Here is a 26,540-nt window from a genome sequence, read left to right as displayed (position 1 = left end):
AGGGAGCCCCCACTTCTAAAGAAAATGGTGGATTTATCTGATAGATAGTAAAGAGTTGAGAAGAAAGATTGCCTGGGAATTCCCAGAAGGAATTTGCTTGCAACCCACAAGGTACATCAGAAAAAAAGCCCCAACGCAGATTTTGAGGGCCAGCCAAAGTTCCTCGCAGCTTAGTCGCACAGACTAGAACTTTTTTTTAAAGAAATAAATCTTTTAGAAGCAGCTTGACAGCATGGTGTTAATCACTATGGTGCCCTTTATTTCATTTTGTACTTGCAAAATGCAGCAGCCTATACACTCATGTCTGTGGTACACCTGCAGTTTTTAGGAATGAAAAGTGTGAAGGCAAAGTATGGCTTCCAAATTAGTCTGGCATTTTATTTTTGAGACATTCTGGGAGCATCGTTCTGCTGCCTGGCCTAGAATGACACATCAGAGGAGTCCTTTTCACAGAGCTTTCTGCTAAGCATGGAACATCATCTCCCTGGGAAAGCTGCAAGGCTCATGTCTTGTGGTACTATTAAGCTAGGGTGGGAAACACCTCTAGAAGGGAATAAGCCTACACTACCATGTTAAAAAAACCCAGGCAAGACAGACAAACATATTTTTCCATCTTCCTGTTCTTAGCTTTCCATGCAAAAATTCTTTTTTAAAGTATCATCACTTGCAGTGAGAACTTCTCTATTTCTGTCATTAAAAAACCCATAAATTGAGTAAAGGAAGAAAAAAAACAAACTTCAGGAGGTCAAAAGTAAATCTAAAAACAAGTTTGGCAATCAGAGGAAATTAATACAAGTTATCATATAGGTACTTGCTGGTGAAAGTGTGCATTTGAATTGTCCTGCTACTGAAATCAGAGCTGCAATCAGAGAGAATTCTGCTGGATGCAATGTATTTAATGAATTAATATTACTTCTAAAAGCATTTTAGAATCACATTACTAAACTGAGTAAGGCAATACTGCACTGAAAACTATACAAATTACATTTAAATAACATTTAAAATTACATTTTAAGAACATAAAAATATTAATGTAGGATAAATACATAACCAGAGCAACCATAATGGGAGAATTTTTTCAGTATAATAGTTCTTTCTACATAGTGGCAATACCAGCCATGTGTCATGCTTCTCCTGACTCTGCAGTCCAAGCAGAGCTGACCTGGTAATGGAGAATCCTTCAGATTCTCCTTTATGCAAACCAAAACTAAAAGCTTCAGAACAGACAGCCATATAACCAAATTTTCTCTGTGCAAGTTCAAATCTGTAAGACCCACTGTCAGTCTGCCTTCTGTCATTTGTGACTGGTTGAGAACCATAAACCAACAAAGAATAAATTACAAGCAGAGTCAAACAAGGGCTTTATCTATGTTAACTGGGTCTGTGAATTCTGGGAAGATGCATGTGAACAGGATTAGCTTGTCATTGTAAGGAATTTGCTCATTGCACATTGTCAGTACTTTTATCCAGCTAAAAACTTCACTTTGTAAGTAAAGAGTATATGAGAAAATGGGATTTCCCATTACAACAAAGAAGAAAAAATCCTAACTCCATAGCTGCAGAGCTCAATTCAAAACCCAAAGCATGGTTTAAGCCATGCTTGATGTCTATATGTAAATTTGAAAGGATATTGATACCTGAAAAAAAGCATTTCCATCAACCCTTTCAAAAATCACTCTATTTCTGTCAACTTTACTGATCTGCTGATGAACTGTAAGAGTTCCTGTGGACAGCAGTCGAGTATAGCTTTGTCTTGTGTATTGTGCCACTTGCATGGTCTTCAGGAATGCCAGTTTTAAAAGACCCTGTCAGACAGCTGAGGACAGGGAAAAAAAGTTTTCCCCTCTAATTGGAAACTTGGTGGCAATACTCCTTCAAGTCAGACAAAAGAGGTTTGGCACACTTGATCAAATTACAGGCTTAGCACCAAGTCTGGGAAGCACGGTTTCAATGTGACTTTCTGCCTTACCAAGGGCAAAATGTGATGACAGAGGAGTCTGTGCAAATCATTCAAAAGCAGAGAATAGTTTTTGCACCACTACAAGAGACTTCTTCTGGTAAAATATCTTCTTGTGTATTAAATGGGGGTAAGGAAGTCACTGTATTTTTACTCTCTTTTTATCTTCAAGAACAAACCTTTAAGAAAGAGGGAGACCTGGGGGTGCAAGAAGCACTAGAATAGTGAAACACCCCTCGGGTGTGCTTGCAGGCTCACGCTGTGTGTGGGAGCTGGTCAGGGCAAGGGGTGCTTGAGTGCTGCAGGAATTGCCAGTTACTGGCTATCCTTCAATGGGAACTAAAACTGACTTGGATTCTCTCCTGTTTCTTTTCTCTTTCAGATACGTTCAGAGGGTAGCCTTGTGGATGGCCTCAGAGCAGGCCAGATGGAACAGGACAGAACCAACCATGCTGACGGCAATAGATTGAGTCCATTTCTAATACCACAGTCTTCTCACGTCTGCCAGGCTGAGCCTTCTGCAGTGAAGCTACAGAACGGGAGTCCAGCAACAGAGAGGTCTGAAGTGGAAGTAAATGGAGACCACAAGCCACTATTCAATAAAAGCAACTTTGGAGTGCCCCACCCGAAGGGAAGTCCAAACAATCGTGTCAGCCCAGACCTTTTACAAGATAAGAAAGTATATTCCAAATATATGCAAAATGGTGGGATCAAACGCACTTTTAGTGAGCCCTCTCTGTGTGGACTTCATGAGAGCAAGAAAGTGAAACAAGATAAAGAGATAAATGGAGAAAAAGCTGACCCAGAGGACAATAGTGAAAAACCAAGTGTCTCCAATTGTTACAGTGAGAAGAAATCTGAGAGTTTTAAAAGACAAGAAAACGAAGCTTCAGATTTGATACCATCTACAAGATACAACAGCGTTGGTTCAGAAAACCCTCATGACCTTCTGATTCAGGATGAGCAGGAGCAGGAAAATATTCATTGCCATAACAGGGACATTGTCTTACTACTTAAGAACAAGGCAGTGCCAATGCCTAATGGTGCTACAGTTTCTGCCTCTTCCATGGAAAGCATGCATGGTGAACTCCTGGAGAAAACACTGTCTCAATACTATCCAGAACATGTTTCCATAGCAATGCAGAAGAACACATCTCATATCAATGCCATTACCAGTCAGGCTACTAATGAGTTGTCCTATGAGACAACATATTCATCCCATACCTCAGGGCAGATCACTTCCCCACAGACCTCAAACTCTGAGCTGCCTCAAGTGCCAGCTGTAGTGGTTACTGAGGTCTACAACACAAAAGACTCCAGTAAACCACCAGGTAGCTGTTCACTTCAGAAACCAGATCTACAGCTACAGCAACAGATTCCAGGCTATGATACTCACCAGTTACCTGTAGGAAACAGTAATATTCATGGAAGCATAGGGCAGATTCCCAACCAAGACCTCTCTCTAAGTTCCAGCAGTAACCTGCAAGCTCAGAGCACTGCTCTGGAAAGGTACTCTGAGCAAGCAGAAAATAATGGTGCTTTCTTTACACAGAACTCAATGTTTCACAAAGATTCCTCCACTGCTCCTGCTTCAGAAATGAACAGTGCACTGTCTGCCGCGGTGCGAGAAGGACACCACTCCTATGACAAGAGGTGTGATGAAACTCTTCCTGGGGAGATAAAAAATGAAGGGCAACAGGAGGGACCAATGTCAGAGAGTCCTAGCCTCAGCCAACAACAACTTCAACCTCAGCAGAGCCTTCTGCAACAGGCACAAATGTCACAAGATGTCAGTGAAAGCAACCCGCAAGCTGCTGTGGCCGCCTCAATTCCGCAGCGCCCCGAAGGAGAGACGCTGGCGTCAGAATCTCCCCTCCAACACCTGCACGCACACAGAAGTGAGGGTGAGTTACAGCAACACTATCAGCATTTCCCAGGACAGAGAGAACCTGAGACTCCTCCTGACAAAGAAAAGGACCAAGTGAAAGAGCCTGTACAACAGGCTCAACATTATTCAAAACCAGCCTGGATAGAACTGGTTTCCACTCAGTTCCGCCAGGGAGAGCCTCCCCAGAAGCCCAGCGAAGCATTATTGCGGTCAATTCTTCAGTATCAGGCAAGCACAGCCCAAACAGTTTATACAAAACAGTATGCTGGAAGTCCTGATTCATTAAAGGGGCCTTCAGGACAGGCCCAGAGCCAGAAGATAATGCAACAGGAACAATTTCCTCCACTGTACAAAAGCGAGAGCTCCCAGCTGCAGCCGCATCCCCCAGCTGAACAGCAGCTGCCGTTCCAGAAACACTCACCGCAGCCACAGCTCGCAAAGGTGGATTCCCTTCTCAAGTCCCAAGTGCAGCAACACCCTCCACAGCAGCTCCATTTCCAGCCAAGATCAGAACAAGCTGAACAGCCTTTAGGGGCCCCCTTGAAACAGCAGCACTTGAATCCCCAGCCAGGGGAAAATGGGCAATTCCTGCATTCACACATCTTGCAACAGATGCTGCAAAAACAGGCACATCCAGTGCAACTGCCATGCAGTCCACAGCTAACCCCAAACCAGCAGCAGGCTCCACAAATGAAAACTAAAGACCTGCCCCAAGCTGTACCCCACCCCCAAAGCAATGCTGAGCAGCCTTTAGACAGGACGTCCTTCAATCAACTTAAAGCAGATGAATGTTTCCAAACTGGGAGTAAGTATGCTAAATCAGCTGCATTCCCACTGCCTAACCCTCAGCTAGGCCTGGAGCAGGTACAGACCATGAACAACAAAGCTCCCCTTTACACTCAGAAGGCAAATGCCAGTCTCCAGCACCCTTGCCCAAACAAAAGACACCTGATTTCCGAGAAGAAAGGGAACGCCGCAAATATGGAACACTTTGGAGCCAATAAAATGCAGGACTTGCAGCATGTGCAGTATTTTTCAAATAACTTGACCGCAAAGCAAGATGTGAATCACTGTTTTCAAGAACAAGAACAACAGACACAACAAGCCTCAGTTCTGCAGTTGCCACCCCTCCAGCCCTCACAGGGCTATGGTGCTAGTCTGAACCAAGACCTCCCGAGCAAACAAGCTCCACAGATCCCTCAGCAGTACTTACCACATGGCCAAACTGCCCCCCACGCCCAAGAGCAGAGAGGCTGTCATTTGCAGTCCCAGACCCCTAAGGATTTTCAAAAGCATGCTGCTCTGCGGTGGCATCTTTTGCAAAAACAGGAGCAACAAGCATACCAGCAACCCAAAACTGAGATTGGTCCCAGTGCAGCACACAAGCCTATAAAAATTGAGGCTGGCACAAAGTCTAATGTCTGCATACGCCCATCAGCTGGGCAGCTGGAAAACAAAATGTGGAAAAAAACAATTAAACAAGAGAATCAGCACTTTGGCTGCGAGAACACGCAACAAAAGAGCATAATTGAGACAATGGAGCAGCAGCTAAAACAGATACAGGTCAAATCACTGTTTGATCATAAGACTTTTACTCTCAAATCACCCAAACATGTGAAGGTTGAAACAGCAGGCCCTATTACCATCCTCTCACGAAATACCAGTGCTGCAGATTTTGACACACAAACCCCAATCTTAGATCAGCAAGCAAACTTGTCTGCTGAGAAAACCCCGACCAAAAGAACAGCTGGAACTGTTCTCAATAATTTTTTAGACTCACCTTCCAAGTTATTGGATACGCCTGTAAAAAATTTATTGGACACACCTGCCAAAACCCAGTATGATTTCCCATCTTGCAGCTGTGTTGGTAAGTGCTGAGATGTACTAAAAACGTAATAGTTCACAGGAAGGAAATGAGCCTTCAAGCTGGGATCACAGGGTTAGCTGGATGTTTTTGTTGGAAGATTTTTTGGGGGTTTTTAAAGAACAGTAATTAGTGAAGACTTATAAAACTGGGATTTTACACACTTATGCCTACTCCACTTACCAACCCTACACAAGGCCCCTTTCTCATTATTTCATAAAGCAATTACCTATTTGATTTTTCAGTCAGAATGCTTGTGGCTTCAGATCCATTTTCCTTGAGCAGCAGACATGTAACAACAACATACTGATAAAAAATAGGTCATAACTTTATGGCCTAATTTATTTGTCAAGGTTAGATACAGCTTTTAAAAAAACTATCCCAGTCCAAAGCATTTTGAGCCTTATGGACATTTTTTGCTCTAACAGTGAAATTGTTGAAGTTTCCCTTAGTAAAGCATAAGAAAAAACAGATGTCAGATTATTCCTCACTTGTTGCAAGAGTTTATCCTCCTTTTCAGGCATTTGTCTCCTGTAAGGTTAAAGAAATCCACAGTTTCATAGAGAAGCTACACAAGCAGCACCAAAAAAAGCAGTGGGGAGACCCTTGTTGTTGCTTGATGGCAAACCCTGTCTCCAAGAGCTGGAAAAAGAGAGCAGAGGGAAGCAGAGTGACAGGCATGGTCCCCTAGCCCAAGCTTTCTTACAGTACTGACACTGCACACAGCCAAGTGGAACAGGCACTTTTAGACTCTACTGGGTAAACTATTCAGGCTGAGACAAAAAACCACGTTTTTTTTGAAAACACAGTTGTCATTTTTAGGGCTTTTTAATATTGTTTCTTCCATATAGTTAGCACAAGTTTTTCTGGCACTTATTTCCTTATCCTTACTTTTTTTTTTTTTTTCCTACTGAAACCACTAAGCAAACTTAAGAACTTATCCTCCATTTTAATTCTTCAGCCCTAGCAAACAGTAGGAAATACAAGAGTATGGAACTCTCTCTGAAGAACCCAGTGCCACAGCATAATCTATAGGTTTATTGCTCTTTCTTATCAATATTGTCCTTAAGAAGATTAAATTAAGCCGTTCCCCACTGACACGTTCATATTTACACCATCCCTTCATCGTGCTTCCAGAGGCTGGCTGTCAAGAGCAGCATCACCCATCCAGCCTGTGGAGTTAGCATGGCAGAAAGCATCAAGTCAGCATCAGGTATCAGCCAGCACAGCTCCACCATTTCTTTCACACAGCTGGAGCCTGCTTCCTGGTATCAAACCAAACATACAGTATGTGTTGTGACTGCTGATATGGTCCTACCTATACACAGAAAACTGAGGCCACATTCTTGGCATACAAGGGTTTTTACCAGGCCTTGGGCATGATTATTTTCAGCAAACTCGGGGGGGGGGGGGGGGGGGGGGGGGGGGGGGCGGGAGGGTTCATTTCGCAGTCTTTCCGTGGGTGGCAGGAATTCTCTGTGTAACCTTAGTGGCCAGTTTTTCAAGCTGTAAGTTCCTGCTCTGTAAAAAACAAGTACAATACAGCTCCCTAACATCAATATTTACCACTGTTATCCCATTTATCCTCCTTTCTATATACTGGGAGAGGAGGAAGTGGGAGAAGGAGAAACAATTGTTCGCTGATAACAGGAAAATGCCAATTTGAACATCAGTGTAGAGCCTGCGGTGCAGAATAAGTGTTTGTGCTAGGGAAAAGCATATTTTCGGGTTCACAAGATTCTTTAATCACAGCTGTTTGCAGGATTGGCCGTTGCCTTGCATGTTTAGTACAAACTGTGTGGGCAAATACCTGAGACATAAGTGTTTGAAAACTGACCCCAGCCCATGCAGCAGCCTTCTAACAAGCTAGAGGTAAGCTTTGTGACATTTTACATGAAAGAACTAAGCTTCAAAGTAATAACCTTTATTTTGTTTTAAACAGAGCAAATTATTGAAAAAGATGAAGGTCCCTTCTATACCCATCTAGGAGCCGGTCCTAATGTGGCAGCTATTAGAGAAATCATGGAAGAAAGGTAATTAGTGCAAAGGCACAGAGCAGATTAACTTTTATCCTTCTGTGGATGTCAGAATTTTTCCAGCTTTTGCACATAAAGAAATAAACAACTGCAAATCAAGTAATTACTTGTAGGCTCAGCTACTCCAGCGTTGCCAACATTACGCACCCTGCTATTCAGCAGAGAGTCACAATATTTGACAGGGCTAACAGTCTGCTGGCTGGCACGGGCTGGGCCCTGGCACACACATGCCAGCAAACCCAAGCCGGAACAAGTTCTCCCCAGCCTGCCAAGCAAAGCGGCTGGCAGGGGCTGCAAAGGCAGGCATGGAGCTGGTGTTCCCTCTGGCTAGGAGAATGCCAGCCGAGAAGGAGGATGAAGAGCAGAATACCAAATTTCAGCATTAGTTTCCCCTCACAAAATTACTAAATGTCTAAATCTCATCCATTCATGTCCAGAGGAGTGCCACAAAATTGGTGGATGGGATTTCAGCCCAAGAATCGATAAGTAGTGTTGTGAGAAAACATTCCCCTGCCTTGGAGTATTGCACAAACCCAGTCTTATCTTGATTATGGACAATCCCCTCTCATCATGTTGAATCCTGTGGTGTATTTATTACATCAATGCTAACCAAACCAGGAATTTTTAAAGGCACAGAAAAGATATATGATGTGTGCTGTTTAAAAAGATGAGTAAGCACAAATCCCACCAGCCTATCTAAGATACGCAAATTAAAAGCTGTCACAAAAGTGACTTCTGCACTGTGAATTCTGCATTACTTGTAGCCAATAATGACCAGATTTTTAGAGGTATCTGGGGACTCAGTTCCTCCCTGAACAAAGAAGCAAAAGAAAAACTATTCAGTTAAGTCAGAGACAGATGGGAATTTGATTTGTTGGTACCTTAAAAATCTGGACTCCAGAATAGCAGTGAAGCTCCAGCTAGTTTCAGCTGGTTTCAGCTGGGTCTGAGCTAAGGAGCACCATTTCTTAGTGAGGTCTGTTAGCTTGTGTTCATCACTGCACAACCATGGGGCACTTGTAGCCTATTAAATCCTTCAGGTTAAAACCTAAGGTGTTTTCTCTTTCCCTGTGACTCTTATGGTTACTGGTTTGCCCCAGTAATTTTCAGCTTGGGAGCAGCTTGAGTGCATGTAAACTACATAAATCAGCTTCCTTCTGGGAAGGGAGAGTGAACACTGATTCTCTGAAGAAATCCTTTACCATCTGTTATCTCCAGAGCTCTCACAACTGGTTCTTTAGTATTTACAAATAATAAATAAAAGAGGATAGTCATTCATGTTGTAATGTCAATTAGAGAGATGACATTTTTTCTGTTTTTTTACATTGGAAAGTAATTTTTCACTCTTAATATTGGCCTTACCTTTTTTCTTTTCTTTTTTAATTTCATTTCATTTCATGTTGGCAGAAGGAAATTAGGAGATACCATAGGCAATGTGCAACTAATCAGCCAGGTTCAGCAGAGTATAGCAGCAGCCACTTGAGCATTGGCTAGTGTTCAACTGTATGGTGTGAACTATGAAATTCTCTGACTGAAGAACTCCAGAACTCATTAGTTAATTTTGTATCCCTAAGTAAAAAAAACCCAAACCCTTCACTATAAAGATACTCTCAAGCATACATGTTCAGTTGGTGACATTAATCACAACTCAAACACTTTTAACCTGGTTTCCCATGCATATGGATTGACTGGTAAGGTATCAGCACTGCTAAAGAAGCCAGGATTTGGATTTAGACTTACAATTAATATTTTAGCTATACCAAAATTAATTTCTTGCAGAATCCATAGCAGATACAGACATTTCACCTCTTCCTTCTCCCAATTCCTACTTTTGCTCAGTGAGATTTGCTCTAGTTTTAAAGCCAATCAGCTTTGGCCTGAAAGCAAGCATGACAAACATCGGGCACTAATTCCTTTCTGACAGTTGAAAAAACTTGGGATGAAGTCCATTTAATTTCCAGTGTGTAATGGACAACATATTTCTATAAAGGTATCTACACAATTGTCCTGCAATCCAGATTAGAAAACTGATAGAAAATGTTAAGATTTAAAAATGTTTTTTTTAATGTTGTTAATTAAAGAAACAAATAAACACTAATATCCAAGGCTAAGCAGGAAAATGTGACCTAACAGTTGCCTGCAGAACATGTGTAGTACAACTTCATTTTGTTTGTATAATTTCCTGTGCCACTGAAACTTCACAATGAGATCACATCTAAAAATAAGCATTTTTCGTTTCCTTTACAAGACAAAAGTTTAAATACAGATACTGACCCTTAAATATGTCACCAAGATTTTAGTGGCAAAATAAGAGGAAAAAGGGTCAAAAGACCTTAAGGCATCACTAAACGGCTGCATAACAGGAATATACCTTGATTACTCTGCTGGTGAAGGCAAGGAATAAGAAGACTGATTTAGTCAGTCCCCACACTTGGCTATTAAAAGTTAACAGCAGTGAGAGTGGCAGAATTCCAGAAATGGTGATGGAAGTGCAGTTTGCCCAGTGCCCAAGGAGCAGCCAAGTGGCCAGGGTGGCTCAGTCTGTAACACTGAGGCCACTGTGTGTTCTGCCCCGGCCTCCCCTGAGCCCTGGTGTGCTCCTGGGCTCAGCAGGTGGGCAATCCCAGAGAAATGCCTGGAACTGGCTTAACACATCCAGCGCTTTTTTTATTGAGTCAAAATATCCTTCACGTGGCATTTGCCACATATCTCCACCTGGATCCTCTTTGCTCTGGCAACAGCACTGCTTGAATATGGAGCTAGATCCTGCCTTGAGAGCGTAATCCCCTTGTTTGAATGCTTCAGCAAGAGCTGAGCTCACCCACCTTGGTTGCAAATAGGCACACAAACGGTGTTATTTGAGGCACCTTGTGATCCTATCCGGAGTACAGAAGTCTAGTAGAAGTAAATAAGTAACAACTTCTGAGAGGATTATAAAGTAAAAAAAATAGATATGGAGCAAATTAATCCTGACTTAACTGATTCACACTAAGCCAGAAACAAGCACAGAAAATTAATAAAGTGACTGTTACATGCCAGCTGTTCCATGACAACTTAATTATGTACATTTCACAGAAACAACTTCAACCCAGAAATTAAAATAAAAATATAAAATTCTTCACCAATATAAGGAGACTTCTTTTTTAAAAAAAATTCACTTTTCAAAATGTCATCTATAACCAATGCTCTAAAAAAATGTCTAAAATATTTGGTAATAATAATGTGATACTGATAATTTTTACCCATCTGGGATGTATTAAAGACATTTGCCTCTCTTAATGTATCATTCCACCAGGGTAATAAAATCATTAAGACAAACCCATTGCACATCTTTCCCTGTAATTCATAGTGTTTATTTTTCTAAGATAAGACCGGCAAATGTGCTCCATCTTTTCAATGTTCACACAGAACCACATGAATCTGCTTACTGTACATATTTTTGTTTTGTTTAAGATTTGGACAGAAGGGTAAAGCTATAAGGATTGAAAGGGTTGTCTACACTGGGAAAGAAGGCAAAAGTTCTCAAGGATGTCCAATTGCTAAATGGGTAAGTGATGTAAACAAATTATTCTAGTTTGGTATGATGGTTCATGTGGCTGACAGCAGTGACATGTCTTGTTAAGTGACACTAGGAAACTTCAAATAGCTCAGCAGCAGCAGTAATATGGGGTGCCTGTAGCCTGCTGCCACCCTTCTCTCACTCCATTGACTTGTTGCATGAAGAATAGCAAGAATAAAATTTAATTCAATTTATTTAATTCAATTCAATTCATTTAATTTAATGAAAACCTAAGAAAAAGAACATGTTTGCTTAAAGTTTTGCACCACCTGACATTTTCATTGCTGTTTAATTTTAGCCTACAAATAAGTCCAGTAAGTGCATCACTGTAATGTCTTTAAAAACACTTTAAAAACACCCAGCTTGAGAGAGGTGTTAGGACATCCTCTCAGCAAACACTGTTGTACTTTGGAACAAATTACTGAGTGGTTGGCATTGCTGGGGAAAGACAGCATGAGGAAAAACTAATGGATTATAGTTTTTATGCATGCCAGACTGCACCCTTTTTAGGAAAAGCTTCTCAGTGCTTATGCTACTGGAAGGACACTTTTATTTGAAAAACATCTACTGCTTTCCTCCCAACACTGTAATGTTTGTATGTAATAAGAGGAGGTCACAAAACTGTGAGGCTGGTTATGAGTATAGCTGGTTAAGTTTGGAAGGGAAGGGGAGAGAGAGAGCTCCCTTGTCCAGTTATTTAGTCCCTTCCTTACTGCCTGCCTTTGCCTGCATGCTTCCTGCCCTAAGACAGGTGTCCACTACCCAGCTCTGTGCAGGGAGACACCTCACTGCTCACTTCCTCGTGCTCACCAACCAATCTGGGCCACACTTCTAACACAGATTCAGGAGAGGAATCCTGCTTTTACAGAGCTGGTTTCCACCACCACAGCTTTCCATGCCGTCAGTCACCCTCTTAGAGTCAGCTTCATTAAACACAAAGAGTGGCCCTGCCATATCACAGTGAGAAAAACAGACTGAACTGCCAGAAGCAAAGAGAAGGATACAAACAGAAGCTCCCCAGACACACAGTACTGCTGAGGTTTCCCTCTCTCTTGCTCTTCACATTAAGAATGGCATCGTTTGTGTTGGGGCTCTGGGGTGTGTGTTGCTGTACATGCAGGTAGTCCGCAGAAGCAGTCAGGAGGAGAAGCTGCTGTGCCTGGTGCGCGAGCGAGCGGGACACACGTGTGAGACAGCCGTCATCGTCATTCTCATCCTGGTCTGGGAGGGGATCCCGACCAGCCTGGCCGACAGGCTCTACACGGAGCTCACCGACACCCTGCGCAAGTACGGCACGCTCACCAACCGGCGCTGCGCCCTCAACGAGGAGTAAGTGCAGCAAGGGCTGTGCTCACCAAACCTGCAGCTCCATCTTCAGACCCAGCTCCTCTACTCATGCTGTTACCCTGAAACATCTACAACCTTCCCAGCTGTTTCATGCAGTTTGAAAACCCACAAACTTTGTAGGAAACCCAAAGTAAACACTCTTATAAATAGGGAAAAACATTTTGTCAGAGTTGTGAAGCATCTCAATATATTTAAAAGAAGATATCTCAGCAGGAGCCAGGATAGCTGATACCTCGACATTGAAATAAAAGCTGGGTGCACTAAAGCATACTTGTGTAAGCTGACACAGACTAGCCTGAATTTAAAGAAATTGCACTGTGTGTCTTTCCCATGCCTTTCTGAGAGACAAGAACATTTAGACCACAGCTATCACTGTATGTTACTTTGGCTTCATGGGTAGAGTCGTATTTCAGGCATTACTGCTTAGCCCCTGACAGAGGGCTCCCACATTCCTGCAGGGCTGTCAGCAGAAGCCCATGAGGCACTATGAATATCAGTACCTAACAAGGCACCACACAAACACCCTCACCCAAGCAAAGCCATGTTTCTCACACAAGTGTAGAACCCCCAAACACCCTGCTTTGTAGCCAGGAAATTATTCACTCTGATAAATTCTTCTGTTATGATGTGTATGTCTCCCTCTTGCAATTCTACATTGTTTACTGGTGGAAGATTATCTGCACTGCTGATTCCCTGGAGCACTGGCAGAACGCTGATGGCCACTGCCAGAGCACCACAGGGGGACCTGCCTGCTGCTAACAGCTGTGTTCTCTTATCTTTTAGACGGACTTGTGCATGCCAAGGGCTGGACCCTGAAACTTGTGGTGCTTCATTTTCCTTCGGTTGCTCCTGGAGCATGTACTACAATGGTTGTAAGTTTGCCAGAAGCAAGATTCCAAGAAAGTTTAAGCTGATGGGGGATGACCCAAAAGAGGTTGGTGTCCATTTCTGAAATGAGCTTCATTTGCAAAGAAATGTTTTCTGTCGTTCTGTAAATAGAGATACAGTACAAGAGAGCAGGGCCCGAGGCCTCCCTGAGTGCTGTACATGTAGGGTAATTAAATAACTGCCCGTCAAAACCAATTGATTCCAGTCACTGAGCCAGCTGAATCAACTGTCCAAATTCTGACAGCTGGTAAAAGCCCTGAGACTTGAAACCATGTTTGCAGGCTTTCACAATTAGAGGAGAAGGCATGGCCTGAATAATTCTGGCTGTATTAGGCCTGCAACTGAGCATTCCCCAGTGGCACAATGGAAGGTTTACCAGCTAATGGCACATAACACTGCAACTGGGAACCAGAGCAGACTGGTTCAATGGAGACAAACATGATGAAACTCTGAGATGACAATAGGAAGAAGAGGATAGAAAGAAGCATTCTACATACAGTCCTGCCCCACTGAATGTTTCCAGACCGGGCTCTGTGTTACAACAAACTGGTGAATGTTTAAAACGAGCCAGAGTAATAAACATTGACCTTAGCCTGGACACAAGATACCCTGAAGTTATGACTGCAGTGACTCCTGGACACCTCCAGCGAGTCATGTGAAGCTCCAGTGGCTCAGTCTGCTTTCTGGCAAGGATGTGCAGATTTAGTCCCTTGCTTGTGCACTGGCACGCTAGTTTCACTGTATTCTGATGTCTTACACAAATCCAAGCATTACTCTCTCATAATCACAGAGACAGATAATTCCACATCCTACAGCCTGTGCTGAAAAGAGTGCACTGTTTAGAATACCATCATAACTAACATACAGGTTTTCCTGCCCCTGCTCTTCTACAGCACCAAGAACTACAGAATAGCTCTCCTCCATAAATGCTGCGGCACAAAGCCTTCTTTATCACAGTCTGCAATCCTAAACTACCTACCTTTCTAAGATGATACCTGGCCAGAGCACACCAGGGCACTCTTCCAACTTGCATTCTTGGATTTACTTCCTATGGAAGCCAAATTTATGCAGGAAAGAGGGCTTTACCCTCCAGTCCTGGTCCCAAAGTTAGGGGCAGCCAAACCATGCATCCAGACCAGGGATTGGGTTCCATAGCATAGACACAGTTTACAGGCAGCATAAACAGAATCCTCACCAATAAAAACTAGAAAATACACTAACAAATGCTAACCTACAGGCCATACAAAAGCTCCACATTCTGGCAGCAGGCACGAGGTCACAGCAAGATATTTTTTGACAATTTCATGTCAAACCAAACTAGGATATTGTCCCGTACTAGGGAATGCAAACTTTCAACACATCAAATGCATTCTTCTCTGAAACCCGTTTTCTCCCAGCTCTTCACATCTTCCTTCAACACAAAAACTCCTAAAACCAAATATGCCATTCCAGTATGCCACCATTCTGTATGCATTTAAAATTAAAGATATGATAAACCTCATACAAGTGAGGTTTTGAATTTGGGATTCTCATCCTTATATGATGGGAAACAACTCTGGAGTATGTTTTAGATTATTTTTTTTAAATGCTTTATTTTGACAGTGCGCAATTTAGAGAAAAAAGGAAGTGTGGTCATTCCCACCTCATCAATTACTAGACACATCCATTCATTGCTTAAGGATTGGAAAGTTTTTGAAGGCTGCAATATTTAAATATTTTGAAATTTCTGCATATAAAAATATTTCAGTATGTCAAAGTGTTGTCATTGCAATGTGCAAAACCCTTAAATTAGCCATATTTACTTGGATCATTCTGATGTTATTTCTCTCAAGCTTTCTGAAGAGTATTATTTTTCCACAACTCCAAAAAGGAAAATAATGAGGATTATCACACTTAGATCTAAAACATATCCACGTTGAAGAATGTGATTTTTCTTAATATAAAACAAATTAGGAGTATAGTATATGGTGTTCTACTGCAGGTTTTCCACTACACTGCTATAACTGCTCCATTCCTTTAAAGGCCTTGGAACAAAGAAATTAAAAGGAGATTCACAACAGTCACTGTCTAAACACCAGTGATACTGGTTCATGTCTTTACACAACAGTCCTTACACACAATTGTGTAAAGACCCCAACTTGTTGGATCCCAGATGTACAGTATGGAAGTGTCATTGAACCCTGTTTCATCTCTAACAGGAAGAAAAACTAGAATCCCATTTGCAGAATCTGTCAACCCTGATGGCACCTACCTACAAGAAGCTTGCACCTGATGCATATAACAACCAGGTATGATGGGGGAAAAAAGGAATATGAGCAGTCATGGAAATAACCTGGTTTTTTACATACTTCCCAATGCTTCAGCCTTGCATGAAACCATCACATACATTTTGTGCTAACGTTTCTGTGATATCAGCATGAAGACAAATAGAAATGAACAATTTCACTTGAAATGCTCTCACAAGTAAAACTAGCAGGATTTGGTCCACTAAATAGAATTAACCTTTTCAGCTACATAAAACGATAAAATTATTTCACTCTTCAGCTCCAAAATACAAATTTCCTGATTTAGCATGAATTACCATCCAAACCAACAAAGCTGCCGTGTATATGGCATGAAATTGGCAACAGTTTGCACTCAAGTTCTGAAGCCACAGTTTCAGTTCTGCTCTCTCAAGCAGCAGATTTAGTTTTCACCAAAACACCCTTTATAAACATGCTTTTAAAGTGAAGTTCTATATTTTAGTACACTCAGTCCTGTGTATGCACCTAAGTGCCTGCACCAGCCTTCTTGCACAAAGGGTTCTGTTCTCAGACACGTTCAGAGCTCTGAAGAGCTTCCCACTGTGGCTGTGTCTCATCTACATTTCATTACAACATGTCTTTCAGATAGTTACACCAAAATTTGACAGCACACCACTTGCAAACATGTAACTGTTGACCTTATTTTTGTTGCTCAGGTTTACCACTGTTAGGAACATTCACAGAACTTGAATCCCCAAACTTTCAGCATCTACTGCAAACTGTAACATCACCCTGCTTTCCTATTGACAGCACGGTACAACCAGCAGAAGACAGATTCTCAGCTTTAACAGAAATAATCAATTCACAAAAAACTGCCCATTATTATCTGCTGTAAAATTCACTCCTTTACTGTGTATTTAGTAGCAGCTAGACAGGGTAAGCAGACTCAGTGCAGACTTACCCAGTTTCACTTACCTGATCTGACAATGTTTGGAGACTCATTATGGAGAAAACTGTGGCTATGTGCCCACTAGCTGTGGTTATCTGTCCAAATATCTGAGACACATTCTGCAAGAGAAAATAAGAAGAGAAAGAAAAGAAAAATGAGGTGGTGAACAATAAATTGTTTCTTTGCTTGGGCTGCTTTTCTTTTCCCACAAAAATTCACTTAAGAACTTTTCTCCAAGTAAGCTGTGGTGCTGCCCAACATTTGTTGAAAATACATGCTTTTACAAGTTTCAATTTTTACCTTATGTAATAAGGCATGTGTGTAGCTTGGCTTATTTCAGGAGTTTCATGTAGGCCTTGTATTTGTGGGGAAACTGTACTTGAGCTACTGCCAGTGGCTTTAAAGGGAGATGATTGAGCTCTAATTTGTATGATATTGTAAAAGGTTCTAAAACCAAAAAAAGCACTAAAACCACATTTCAAATGCCCAGATTTATTCTAATCCAAATCTGGACCACTTCTGGATTACAACCAAGAACTGGAAAAAGATTGCTTCCCAACTGGACCAAACAGAACATTTCGGAGAGCAGCTAAACCCATACAGCTTGATCAGACAATTATAGTCTGGCTAACATTACAGACTGCTCACATTTAATTCCAAAGAAGTTTACACAGTTTTCAAGTGTTTTTTTTCTGCTCTTGTTTTCAGATTCCAGGGAAGTAAATAATCCAGATTTGAAAAATAAATGTCTGTGAGCAAACTAGACATATTTTTAGTGATTTTGAATGAAGACTTGGCAAAACATCTAATTTGACCTTAACTTAAAAAAGGGATCTATTAAGTTCCATTAAGTGTAGATGTTCCGTGCATTCACTTGAAAGGCTCAGGAATTTCAGAAAAGCGTTTTAAAAATGTGGTTTCATTTTTAATTTTTGAAATAAAATATGAAACCATCATTTTTCTAAGGCTTTATCTTCCATTACAAAATCCTTTCTTTTTGTGTAAGGTGTGTTAATGCATTTTTGAGTTCTTTGTAAAGCTCCTTAATAATGACTGCATGGGTACAAAGTACTGTCTTGACTGAATTCTCTCTCTTTTTAGTCAGGGTGGTTTAGATTTGTACTTAAGCTAATGAAATACACGTTTAGCATGCCAAAATATTACAAATCAAAAAGCAAATTATTATTTTTCATTAAGTCATTCTGGAGTCAGTTTTCTAAAGCCATTTTCCCTTAATAGCTTGGTATACTTCCAGTCTACACAAACATATCACTCTCAGAGTGCCAGTCACGGAAACCATGCACTGCATTTGTCATGTAAAAACACCAACCCCTGGCAGAGTAATACACAAAGAGAAGTATTAGCGACTAATTGCACCATCATGCCAGAGACTGAAGGTACCAGGGAACAAAGCAGCAAGGAATGAAGCATGGATACAAACCAGCCATCTAACTGCTGTAGTTTATTTGCTTTCAAGATGTGTTTGTTGTCACCTCCAAGGCATGAGGGAGACCTGCCCTTTGTCACAGCAGAGCATTCCTTGCGCACTCGTGGAGCACGCAGTGAATCCTGTCCTGTCTCTGCAGATCGAGTACGAACACAGAGCCCCCGAGTGCCGCCTGGGGCTGAAGGAAGGTCGCCCATTCTCAGGGGTCACTGCCTGCCTCGACTTCTGTGCTCATGCTCACAGAGACTTGCACAATATGCAAAACGGGAGTACTCTGGTAAGTCTGGGATGTGTAGCAGCCTCCTCACTCCAGCACTCAGCTCCTGACTTTCATTCATTATCTCCTCTCTGTTTAAATTTGTACTGCATAATGCAGATCAGTAAAAAAAAAAAAACCCGTTAGGCAGTAACTGAGCTAAGTTAGTACCCCCTACACATTTTTCTTTCAAATGAATGAGACTTACAGTGTATTAAAGAAAGGTTTAACGCAGACCTGGTAGAAGAGAAACTGTGGAGACAATGGACAGAAGGTCCCAGCAGCACTGAAATGCCTGTTTCAGTGTTCCTGGCACAAAACAGTTCATATTTATCCTCCTGAAATCCTTCTTTTTCTAACAACTTTGGATTATATCTTCTAATAAAATAAAAGTAGAAACAAATAACTTCTTTCTGAGAGAGTTTTGGAAAATTTGGATTTTATTCCTGCTTTGGATGAGCAGAAAGTCTGCTAGTCCATGTACCCTTGACTCTCCTCAGTTCTGATTTCTGGTAGGTACAGCAGAAGTTCTGTAGAAGATACTAGAAAAGCAAGCTGGTTTTGAATGTGTATTGGATTATTTCTGTAATAAAACAGTGGGGCCAAACTTAGGAAAGAATACTCTTAAGGCTGTAATTAGAAGCAGCTCCCTAGATTCACAGTGCAGCTCTTACTATGACCAAAGAGAGTATCTGCCTTTTTAACGCAAACTGAATTTTTCCTGTTTCCGGGGTCTGACTTAACTCAGAAGTTAATCACCCCTAATGTACATTTCCAGCTGAGCTTTCTTCCCAAAGCTGGGACAATTATTTTGCTGCAGAATACATCCCTATCAGCACCTTTTTCCACAAAGATCCTCCCAATACCTGTTCTAGCTAGAACTAATACAACAGGCTTGCTGCAGTAACTCCCCTAAATCTTGTTATTAACATTACAGTTGCACTGTGAAGGGGGTGTGAAGTACAACACCAGTGTGCTATATTGCACACTCTCTCTAATAGGTAGCTACCTCGTGTATTGTAGTGAAAGAATCTTCAGGTGAGTACCAAGTCCCAGATTCCACTGCTTTAGCTCTCTAGCCATGGTACAATGGATCACAGAGTTTATTTCACGTGAGGGTAATCCCTAACTCTACTGTTAATTTCAGCACAAGTAAAAGAAATAGATATCTATACACCTTCTGTTTCTTTTAACACTGTCCAACAAAGTAATGGAAGAAATTACATTTGCAGGCTTGTTGTGATATGCAAAAATTGCACCGAAACTCACAGTTTACAAAGAGATTGCCAGATGCTAGTGCTGACAGTGTCAGGGCACAATGCAGAGGTAGAGTTTCAGATCTCTAATACACTTTCCTAACAGGTTTGCACACTGACTAGAGAAGACAATCGTGAAATTGGCCAAACACCAGAAGATGAGCAGCTCCACGTGCTCCCGTTATACAAAGTCTCTGATGTGGATGAGTTTGGAAGCACTGAGGGCCAGGAGGAGAAGAAGAGGAATGGCAGCATCCAGGTCCTTACGTCCTTTCGACGAAAAGTACGGATGTTAGCAGAGCCCGTGAAGACCTGTCGGCAAAGGAAGCTGGAAGCAAAGAAAGCAGCTGCAGAAAAGCTTGCCTCCTTGGAGAATGGGTCTAGCAAAGCTGAGAGAGAGAAGTCTGCTGCAGCACGCAGCAAGCAAGGCACCTCTGAAGCAGCGGGTCACGCAAAGCAGCTGGCAGGTAAACACAGGAATCTGAGTGGGGTCAGCAGTGGTAAGCATCCTACAAATCAGGGCCAGTTATAATCAGCCTCAAGAAAACCATTATTTTCAGCCCAAGAATGTAATGAAGTAAAAAGTAAAAAAAAAAAAGAGATTTCTTGAAAGCAAAGATCAATATTACATAAATACTAGAGTGCCAAATGTGGTACAACTCCAGAGAAGAAAAAATAAAAAAAAAAGTTGCAATGAGAAATCCTTTACTGTTGGATAGTTAACACTTGTAGAAATCTAGAAACAAACTCTGCTTGCCATCCAGCATATAGTAAAGTTATCTTTAAAGGACTAGTAGTGCTAGAAGCCATGAAGAGAAGTTGTGGTGCTGCTGCCAAAGAATGACCTACACATCACTCAATGTCTGCTACTGTTACAGAGCACCTCCTGATTTCAGGAGATACAAGCATAACCTCTTTACCACTATTTAAACTCTCTGCCTCAAGACAAAAGCAAAGCAGGCTTTCCATAGTGGAGTAAGAGTTTATGGCAGTTCTCAGCAGCAGATTTGAGAGTCCTGAGCAAAGGAGTTATCAGACCTATTTTATTGTTGCAGCAGTTTTCCTAGAGAGGAAAAAAGTGATACATCTAGGGCCACCCAGAAGGTCACTGAAATACCTATGAATAGAAGTCAGCTATGCCATGACCCAGGCAAGGGCTGTGACCATTAAATGACGCCATTGCACTTCAATGAATGTTATTTTTGCTCTCATGTCTTCAGTTAATCTCACTTATTACTGCACTGCTCTGTCTACCAGTGAATGTTGGTTTTAACATACTGCTAGGGACATTTCTTGGAGTCAGTTCTATTCATGTAGATGAGAAGAATTATTTATTCTTGGGGAAAAGAAAGTCACTTTGTGCATGGCTGTTTGGGAGCACTTTGATGCTCCATTTCATGGGCTACTTAAAAGACGATTCAACTCTTTGGATTTTGTGCATGTGACTCTGAACAGACTGCACTGTCCTCTTTTCCCCACTGCCACTAGCATCTGATCTTGTTGGACACATGCCAAAAAGGAAGAGTAGCCTTAGTATTTATTCAGCTTCTTAAAGGATGGTGTTTGAGATATGAGAAAGGGAGCATCCGTTAATGAATCTACTTTTCTTAGAAATTTCATATAAAGTATGTAATTTGTTGGGTGGTTGGTTGGTTTGGGGCCTTTTTTTTAAGAAGCCTGTTTGTTGTGTGGTTGTTTGTTTTTTCCTTTTTACATCTACAGATCTTTTACGTCTTTCAGGACCAGCCACACAACAACAGCAGCAGCAGCAGCCGCAGCAACATCCACAGCGCTCTCTCCCTAACAACCCTCAATCAAATCCCATTAACTCTTACTCGGGTTCAGGTTCTGCAAATCTCTATGGAAGGTTGCCTAATCCAGCCAATGCTTATCCAAACTCTTCGTACACTTCAGATCCATATGGAGGGTCCAATGCCGTGAACCTCTATCCAACCTCATCACAGTCTGCGGGGTCTTATTTGAATTCTTCCAGTCCCATGAACCCTTATTCAGGATCTTTAAGTCAAAATAACCAATATCCCCCCTACCAATGCAATGGAAACATAGCTATGGACAACTACCCCTCTTACTTGGGCTCCTACTCTTCCCAGCATCAGCACATGGACTTGTATAGTTGCCAGAGCCAAGACCATATGTCTAAACTAAGTCTACCACCCATTCAAACATTATACCAGCATAGGTTTGGGAATAACCAGAGTTTTGGTCCCAAGTACTTGAATTATGGAAACCAAAATATGCAGGTAGACTCCTTCAGTAATTGCACCATAAGACCAAATTTACACCATGTAGGGTCATTTTCCTCTTACTCAACCCATGAGGCCAATGGCCATTTTATGGAGGTTGCCTCAAGATTAAAATCTAATCTGAGTAATCCAAGCATGGATTATGCCTCCATGAGTAAAACAGGTGAACATCATCACATGCAACCCCCTCCACATTTATCACATGACTACCATTCTGCTCCAACAATGTTTAGTGGTCCCCCTAATTCACTGCATCTCCAAAATAAGGATAATGAAATTATTTCACATGCAGTTAATGGTTTGTCTAACATGCTTCCAGGTCAAAACCATGACAGGACTACTCCCCAGGGTGGTTTAGATAAAACTGACGTGCTGAATCCAGAAAAAGCAGAGGATCCCGATGAAGTCTGGTCAGATAGTGAGCAGAACTTTCTGGATCCAGAAATTGGAGGAGTGGCAGTTGCTCCATCTCATGGGTCAATTCTCATAGAGTGTGCAAAACGCGAGCTCCACGCAACGACTCCCTTAAAAAATCCCAACAGGAACCATCCCACCAGAATATCCCTTGTATTTTACCAGCACAAGAGCATGAATGAGCCAAAACATGGTCTGGCTCTGTGGGAGGCGAAGATGGCTGAGAAAGCAAGAGAGAAAGAAGAGGAATGCGAGAAGTACGGCCCAGACTACGTGCCTCAGAAATCCTACGGCAAAAAAGCCAAGCGGGAGCCCGTGGAGCCCCACGAGCCCTCTGAGCCAACGTACCTGCGCTTCATCAAGTCCCTGGCACAAAGGACACTGTCGGTCACCACGGACTCCACCGTCACCACATCTCCATATGCCTTTACACGGGTTACAGGGCCTTACAACAGATATATCTGACACCTTGGCTGGTTACCTCATTTGAAAAAACACCTTGTGGCTAGGGTAGTGGTGCTTTAGGTTTCGTGGAAGGCAAGGGTGGAGAAGAAAAGAGTGTTTTTACAGAGCTCATCGGTGGAAAAAGCCTCGGCACACCAGCAAAAAAGAGGTAAATCTCACTAGAGCACTTGTTTTCCACTGATTTTTAAGTGGTCACAGATGGCACGTAGGAAACAGACCAAAGCATCCTATGCAAAAAAAAAAAATTACAAACAGAAGAAGAACATAAAAGGAAAGAAAAAAGGAGAGAACACAACAAAAAAGTGTTTCACAATTTACATTGGAAAACACTGGCTCTATTACTGAAAGAGATAATCTGCAAATGGATTTTTTTTTCTTACAGTTTTTCACATCTGTGGTCACTTTTAATGTCATCAAGTTTGCATAGTCATGGAACAGGAGCAAAAACAACCCTAAAAAAGAATAATACTGTAGTATTACAACTGCAGGAATCTTAAAATAACATCTGGTGCTGAATCTATGATGTACTGAAATACTGGAATTATGGCTTTTTAACATGCAGTTTTTACTGTAATCTTAATAGTATTTTGATTTTATTTAATGAAGTAGATAAGACAAATAGACAACAAAACACTGAATTTGTTTGAATATTCTAAAACCATGGTGCTATCAAAGAAAATGGTGTCTTTATTTTATCAGTGAAACAGTTAATGCCTTTATAACAAAATGTCAATGATGTAGTCAAATGTTCTTCAGCAACAGGGAGGACCTTTTCATTCATGTATGTATTGAAGTTACCTGGTGTTAAAATAAGCTTACTTTTTAACATATGGGAATTACAAAGACCTCTGGATTTTGCTCATCCAGTCAAGTCCTAGAAAAGGACAATAAAATAGAGAGATATTTTTTTTTAAATAGTGTTTCAAAAGCACTTTGTCTACCTAAGCTTGGCAACTTGAACAATGCTAAGGTACTAAGACATTAAAAAGAAAAAAAAAAAGAAGAGTTTACTTTGATTTTAAAATGCAAAGATAATTTTTTTAAACTAAAAAAGCTTTTAAATACTTTTGGTTTAGCCATGCATCAGCTAGTGGGCTACATATCCATTTTTAATACAGTCAGTTATGGTAAATATGGGGCTTACTGGATATAAGGGAATACTTTAGTACACAAAACACATTTTTTTCTGGTGCTCATCTCACACAGCTATACTGTAAACTGTTTTCTACAATTATTATGACAAGTTCATTGCTCAAATATGTACAGTTTTAAGGAAAGAATTTTATATTAACCACAAGTAATAATTAGCAGCATGCAACAGACTACACCTAGTTAGCTTGGGCTTCTGCTGTTTCTAGAGATCTGTGCGCTCCCACTATGGAATGGCAGAACTGCTTTTGTGTTGATAATTATGTACATTGTGGTGCAAGTCATTTCTTGGTGCAAGTGGCCTCTTTTCCAGAAAGACTGAGCAGACCGATGCCTACACAAGATGAATGAAACAGGGTTAGTTCTGTGTGATTCCGTTGATTCATAGAAAAAAAAATAGGCAGCTGGCTTGCTGTGGTGGTTTTAAATCATTAATTTCTATTAAAAAAATTTAAAAAGCAGGAGAGTTGTATAGTAAATTAAATTGTAAACAAAACTTTTTTTAACACAATGCTTTAGTATTTTAGTACTGTAAAAATATTAAATCTATATATATTTGGGTTTTGAGCTGAATTCACATCATGGTGCTACTCAGCCTGCTACAAATATATCATAATGTGAGCTAAAAATACATTAAAAGGTTTGAGTGATGTTCCTACTTGTCATATACCTCAACACTAGTTTGGCAATAGGATATTGAACTGAGTGTGAAAGTTTATATATTGTATACCATCTTTTTCCCCCAACAGCCTTTGAAAAAAACAAACAAAAAAAAACCTAAACAAAAAATTCTCAATACTTGACATTTTAGCAAGTATAACTTGAACTTCAACCTTTTTTTTTTTTTTTTGTTCTAAAACTTCAGGGATATTTCAGCTCATGTTCTCCTATGCCAACGTGTCACCTGTGTGTATGTAAAGCTGTTGTAGGTTAAATATATTATTCTTGGGTTTTTTGTTTTTGTTTTGTTTCTTTTTTCAGGGATTTAATGTTTTTCTTTTGAATCCCTTCTCTTATTTTTCTTGTATATGTATTGTGTAACTAAAACTAATTTTGTAAATTTGTTAGCTCTTTTTATTGTAACAGAAGTGTTTAAGAGATTTAGAATGTTTTGACTCTTTCAAATGATTAAACAAAAAGAAAGTAGAATGCACTGAGCTGATTAAAGGGAAAAATGTAAGGCAGGGGTTTGGCAAGTGACTGTTTGCTAGAGTTGTTCAAGTCACTCTCTAAACAAGGCTTCTTGGATACTGTAATGAATAAAATAAAATATAAAAAGGTACACTCAGTACAAGGGCTTCCCTAAACATGCAAACCTCCATGTCCCAGCTATATCTTGTGCAATATACTGTAAGATTATGTTTGGTCAAGAGAAATTCTATACAACAGAATCACAACCTAACTCAAGAAAATCAAAGGAGGCCTTTGGGTTTAATGGTCAAATATTTATTACGGCAATTTTGGGTTTTCTCAGTCTGTGACTTTATCCACTCATTGAAACAAAAGTTTTGCCTTTTTGGGAAAAAAATGATGGTTCTATGTCAGATTAAGTAAATCATTATATATCTTCATCTTTTAGTGATTTTTTTTTAATCCTATCTAATTCATGTAATCCATAGTAGATGTTTGGTTAATATGCCATGCACCGTCATTTGCCAAACTGCTGGCAGCAGGAGCAGGAAGCTTAGTTGGAGAATCAGTTTTGTATTGTAAATACCTGAGCTGTAATTTTTGGTGTACAGAACCCTGCCTCAGTTGGAACGAATGACAAAGCAGACAGAGTTGCTTGTATAGGATTATCAGGTCGATTATAGCCATACTTGAAGATGCTTCTGAGAGTTGTCAACTTTACTTGAATGAATTTTTCATCTTGATTGACGCACAGCAGTATAAAGTTCACTTCTAACGCTAGTGGTTAACTTGTGTAGGAAACTTTAGCAGTTTGACACTAAGGTAATGAACTTCTGTGTGCATTTTCTATGCTTATGTTCTACCTTTTTTTTTTACTTTAGTTTCATTCATTTTCATGAGATGTTTGGTATGTCTATAAAAAGAATCCAAGGATGGTTATAAATACTGTAAGTATTGTAATGTAATGCAGGTTATTTGAAAGCTGTTTATTATTATATCATTCCTGATAACGCTGAGATGTGGGTGTTTTTAATAAAATTTATATTTATTTAATGCACTCTAAGTCTGTCTTGCAGAAACTTGTCTTGTCATTTTTACCAGCTGACAACAAACAGGCATAACGCTCAAACAAAGTGCATCACTAGGGACTTCAAAACAGGAAGCCTAGACATCACATTTATTCCTAGTTCTTCTTTGACTCTTACCTCCAACAGGTTGGGACACAGGCTGCTGAGGCCAGGCTACTGCTCCATAAAATCTATATTTACAGGGAAGGAGGGAGGCATTTTTATGGGCAGGAAGAGACAGTAGAGCTTCACTGCAGTTTTTCCATTGTGTACACAAATGAATATGGCATATTCACTGCGCCAGCGCCTTCACTGCTCAAGTAACAGCCACAAATGCACACCTAGCAGAGGCAGGACAAG

At 40.8% G+C, this 26,540-nt stretch overlaps 1 protein-coding gene across 2 annotated transcripts in view; it reads left to right on the top strand.

The window, feature by feature from the left end:
* The window catches only part of TET2 (tet methylcytosine dioxygenase 2), a 71,040-nt gene extending 44,870 nt beyond the window's left edge, over positions 1–26,170 (top strand). The window contains exons 2-10 of one of the 2 annotated variants that reach the window (XM_071431811.1): positions 2,340–5,712; positions 7,652–7,742; positions 11,199–11,292; positions 12,425–12,633; positions 13,435–13,585; positions 15,738–15,827; positions 18,318–18,455; positions 19,797–20,157; positions 21,431–26,170. In XM_071431811.1, the coding sequence (XP_071287912.1) occupies positions 2,340–5,712; positions 7,652–7,742; positions 11,199–11,292; positions 12,425–12,633; positions 13,435–13,585; positions 15,738–15,827; positions 18,318–18,455; positions 19,797–20,157; positions 21,431–22,833 (5,910 nt within the window). In that variant the 3' untranslated portion in view covers positions 22,834–26,170. Of the gene's footprint in view, positions 1–2,339; positions 5,713–7,651; positions 7,743–11,198; positions 11,293–12,424; positions 12,634–13,434; positions 13,586–15,737; positions 15,828–18,317; positions 18,456–19,796; positions 20,158–21,412 lie in introns of both variants that reach the window. The other variant, XM_071431810.1, reaches the window with a different exon arrangement.
* Positions 26,171–26,540: the final 370 nt, after the last annotated feature.

The sequence above is a fragment of the Agelaius tricolor genome, unplaced genomic scaffold (assembly GCF_023055355.1).
Source record: "Agelaius tricolor isolate 1412-34295 unplaced genomic scaffold, bAgeTri1.0.p SCAF_8, whole genome shotgun sequence".
Taxonomy (NCBI): Eukaryota; Metazoa; Chordata; class Aves; order Passeriformes; family Icteridae; genus Agelaius; species Agelaius tricolor.
This window is presented reverse-complemented; position numbering and strand designations above follow the sequence as displayed.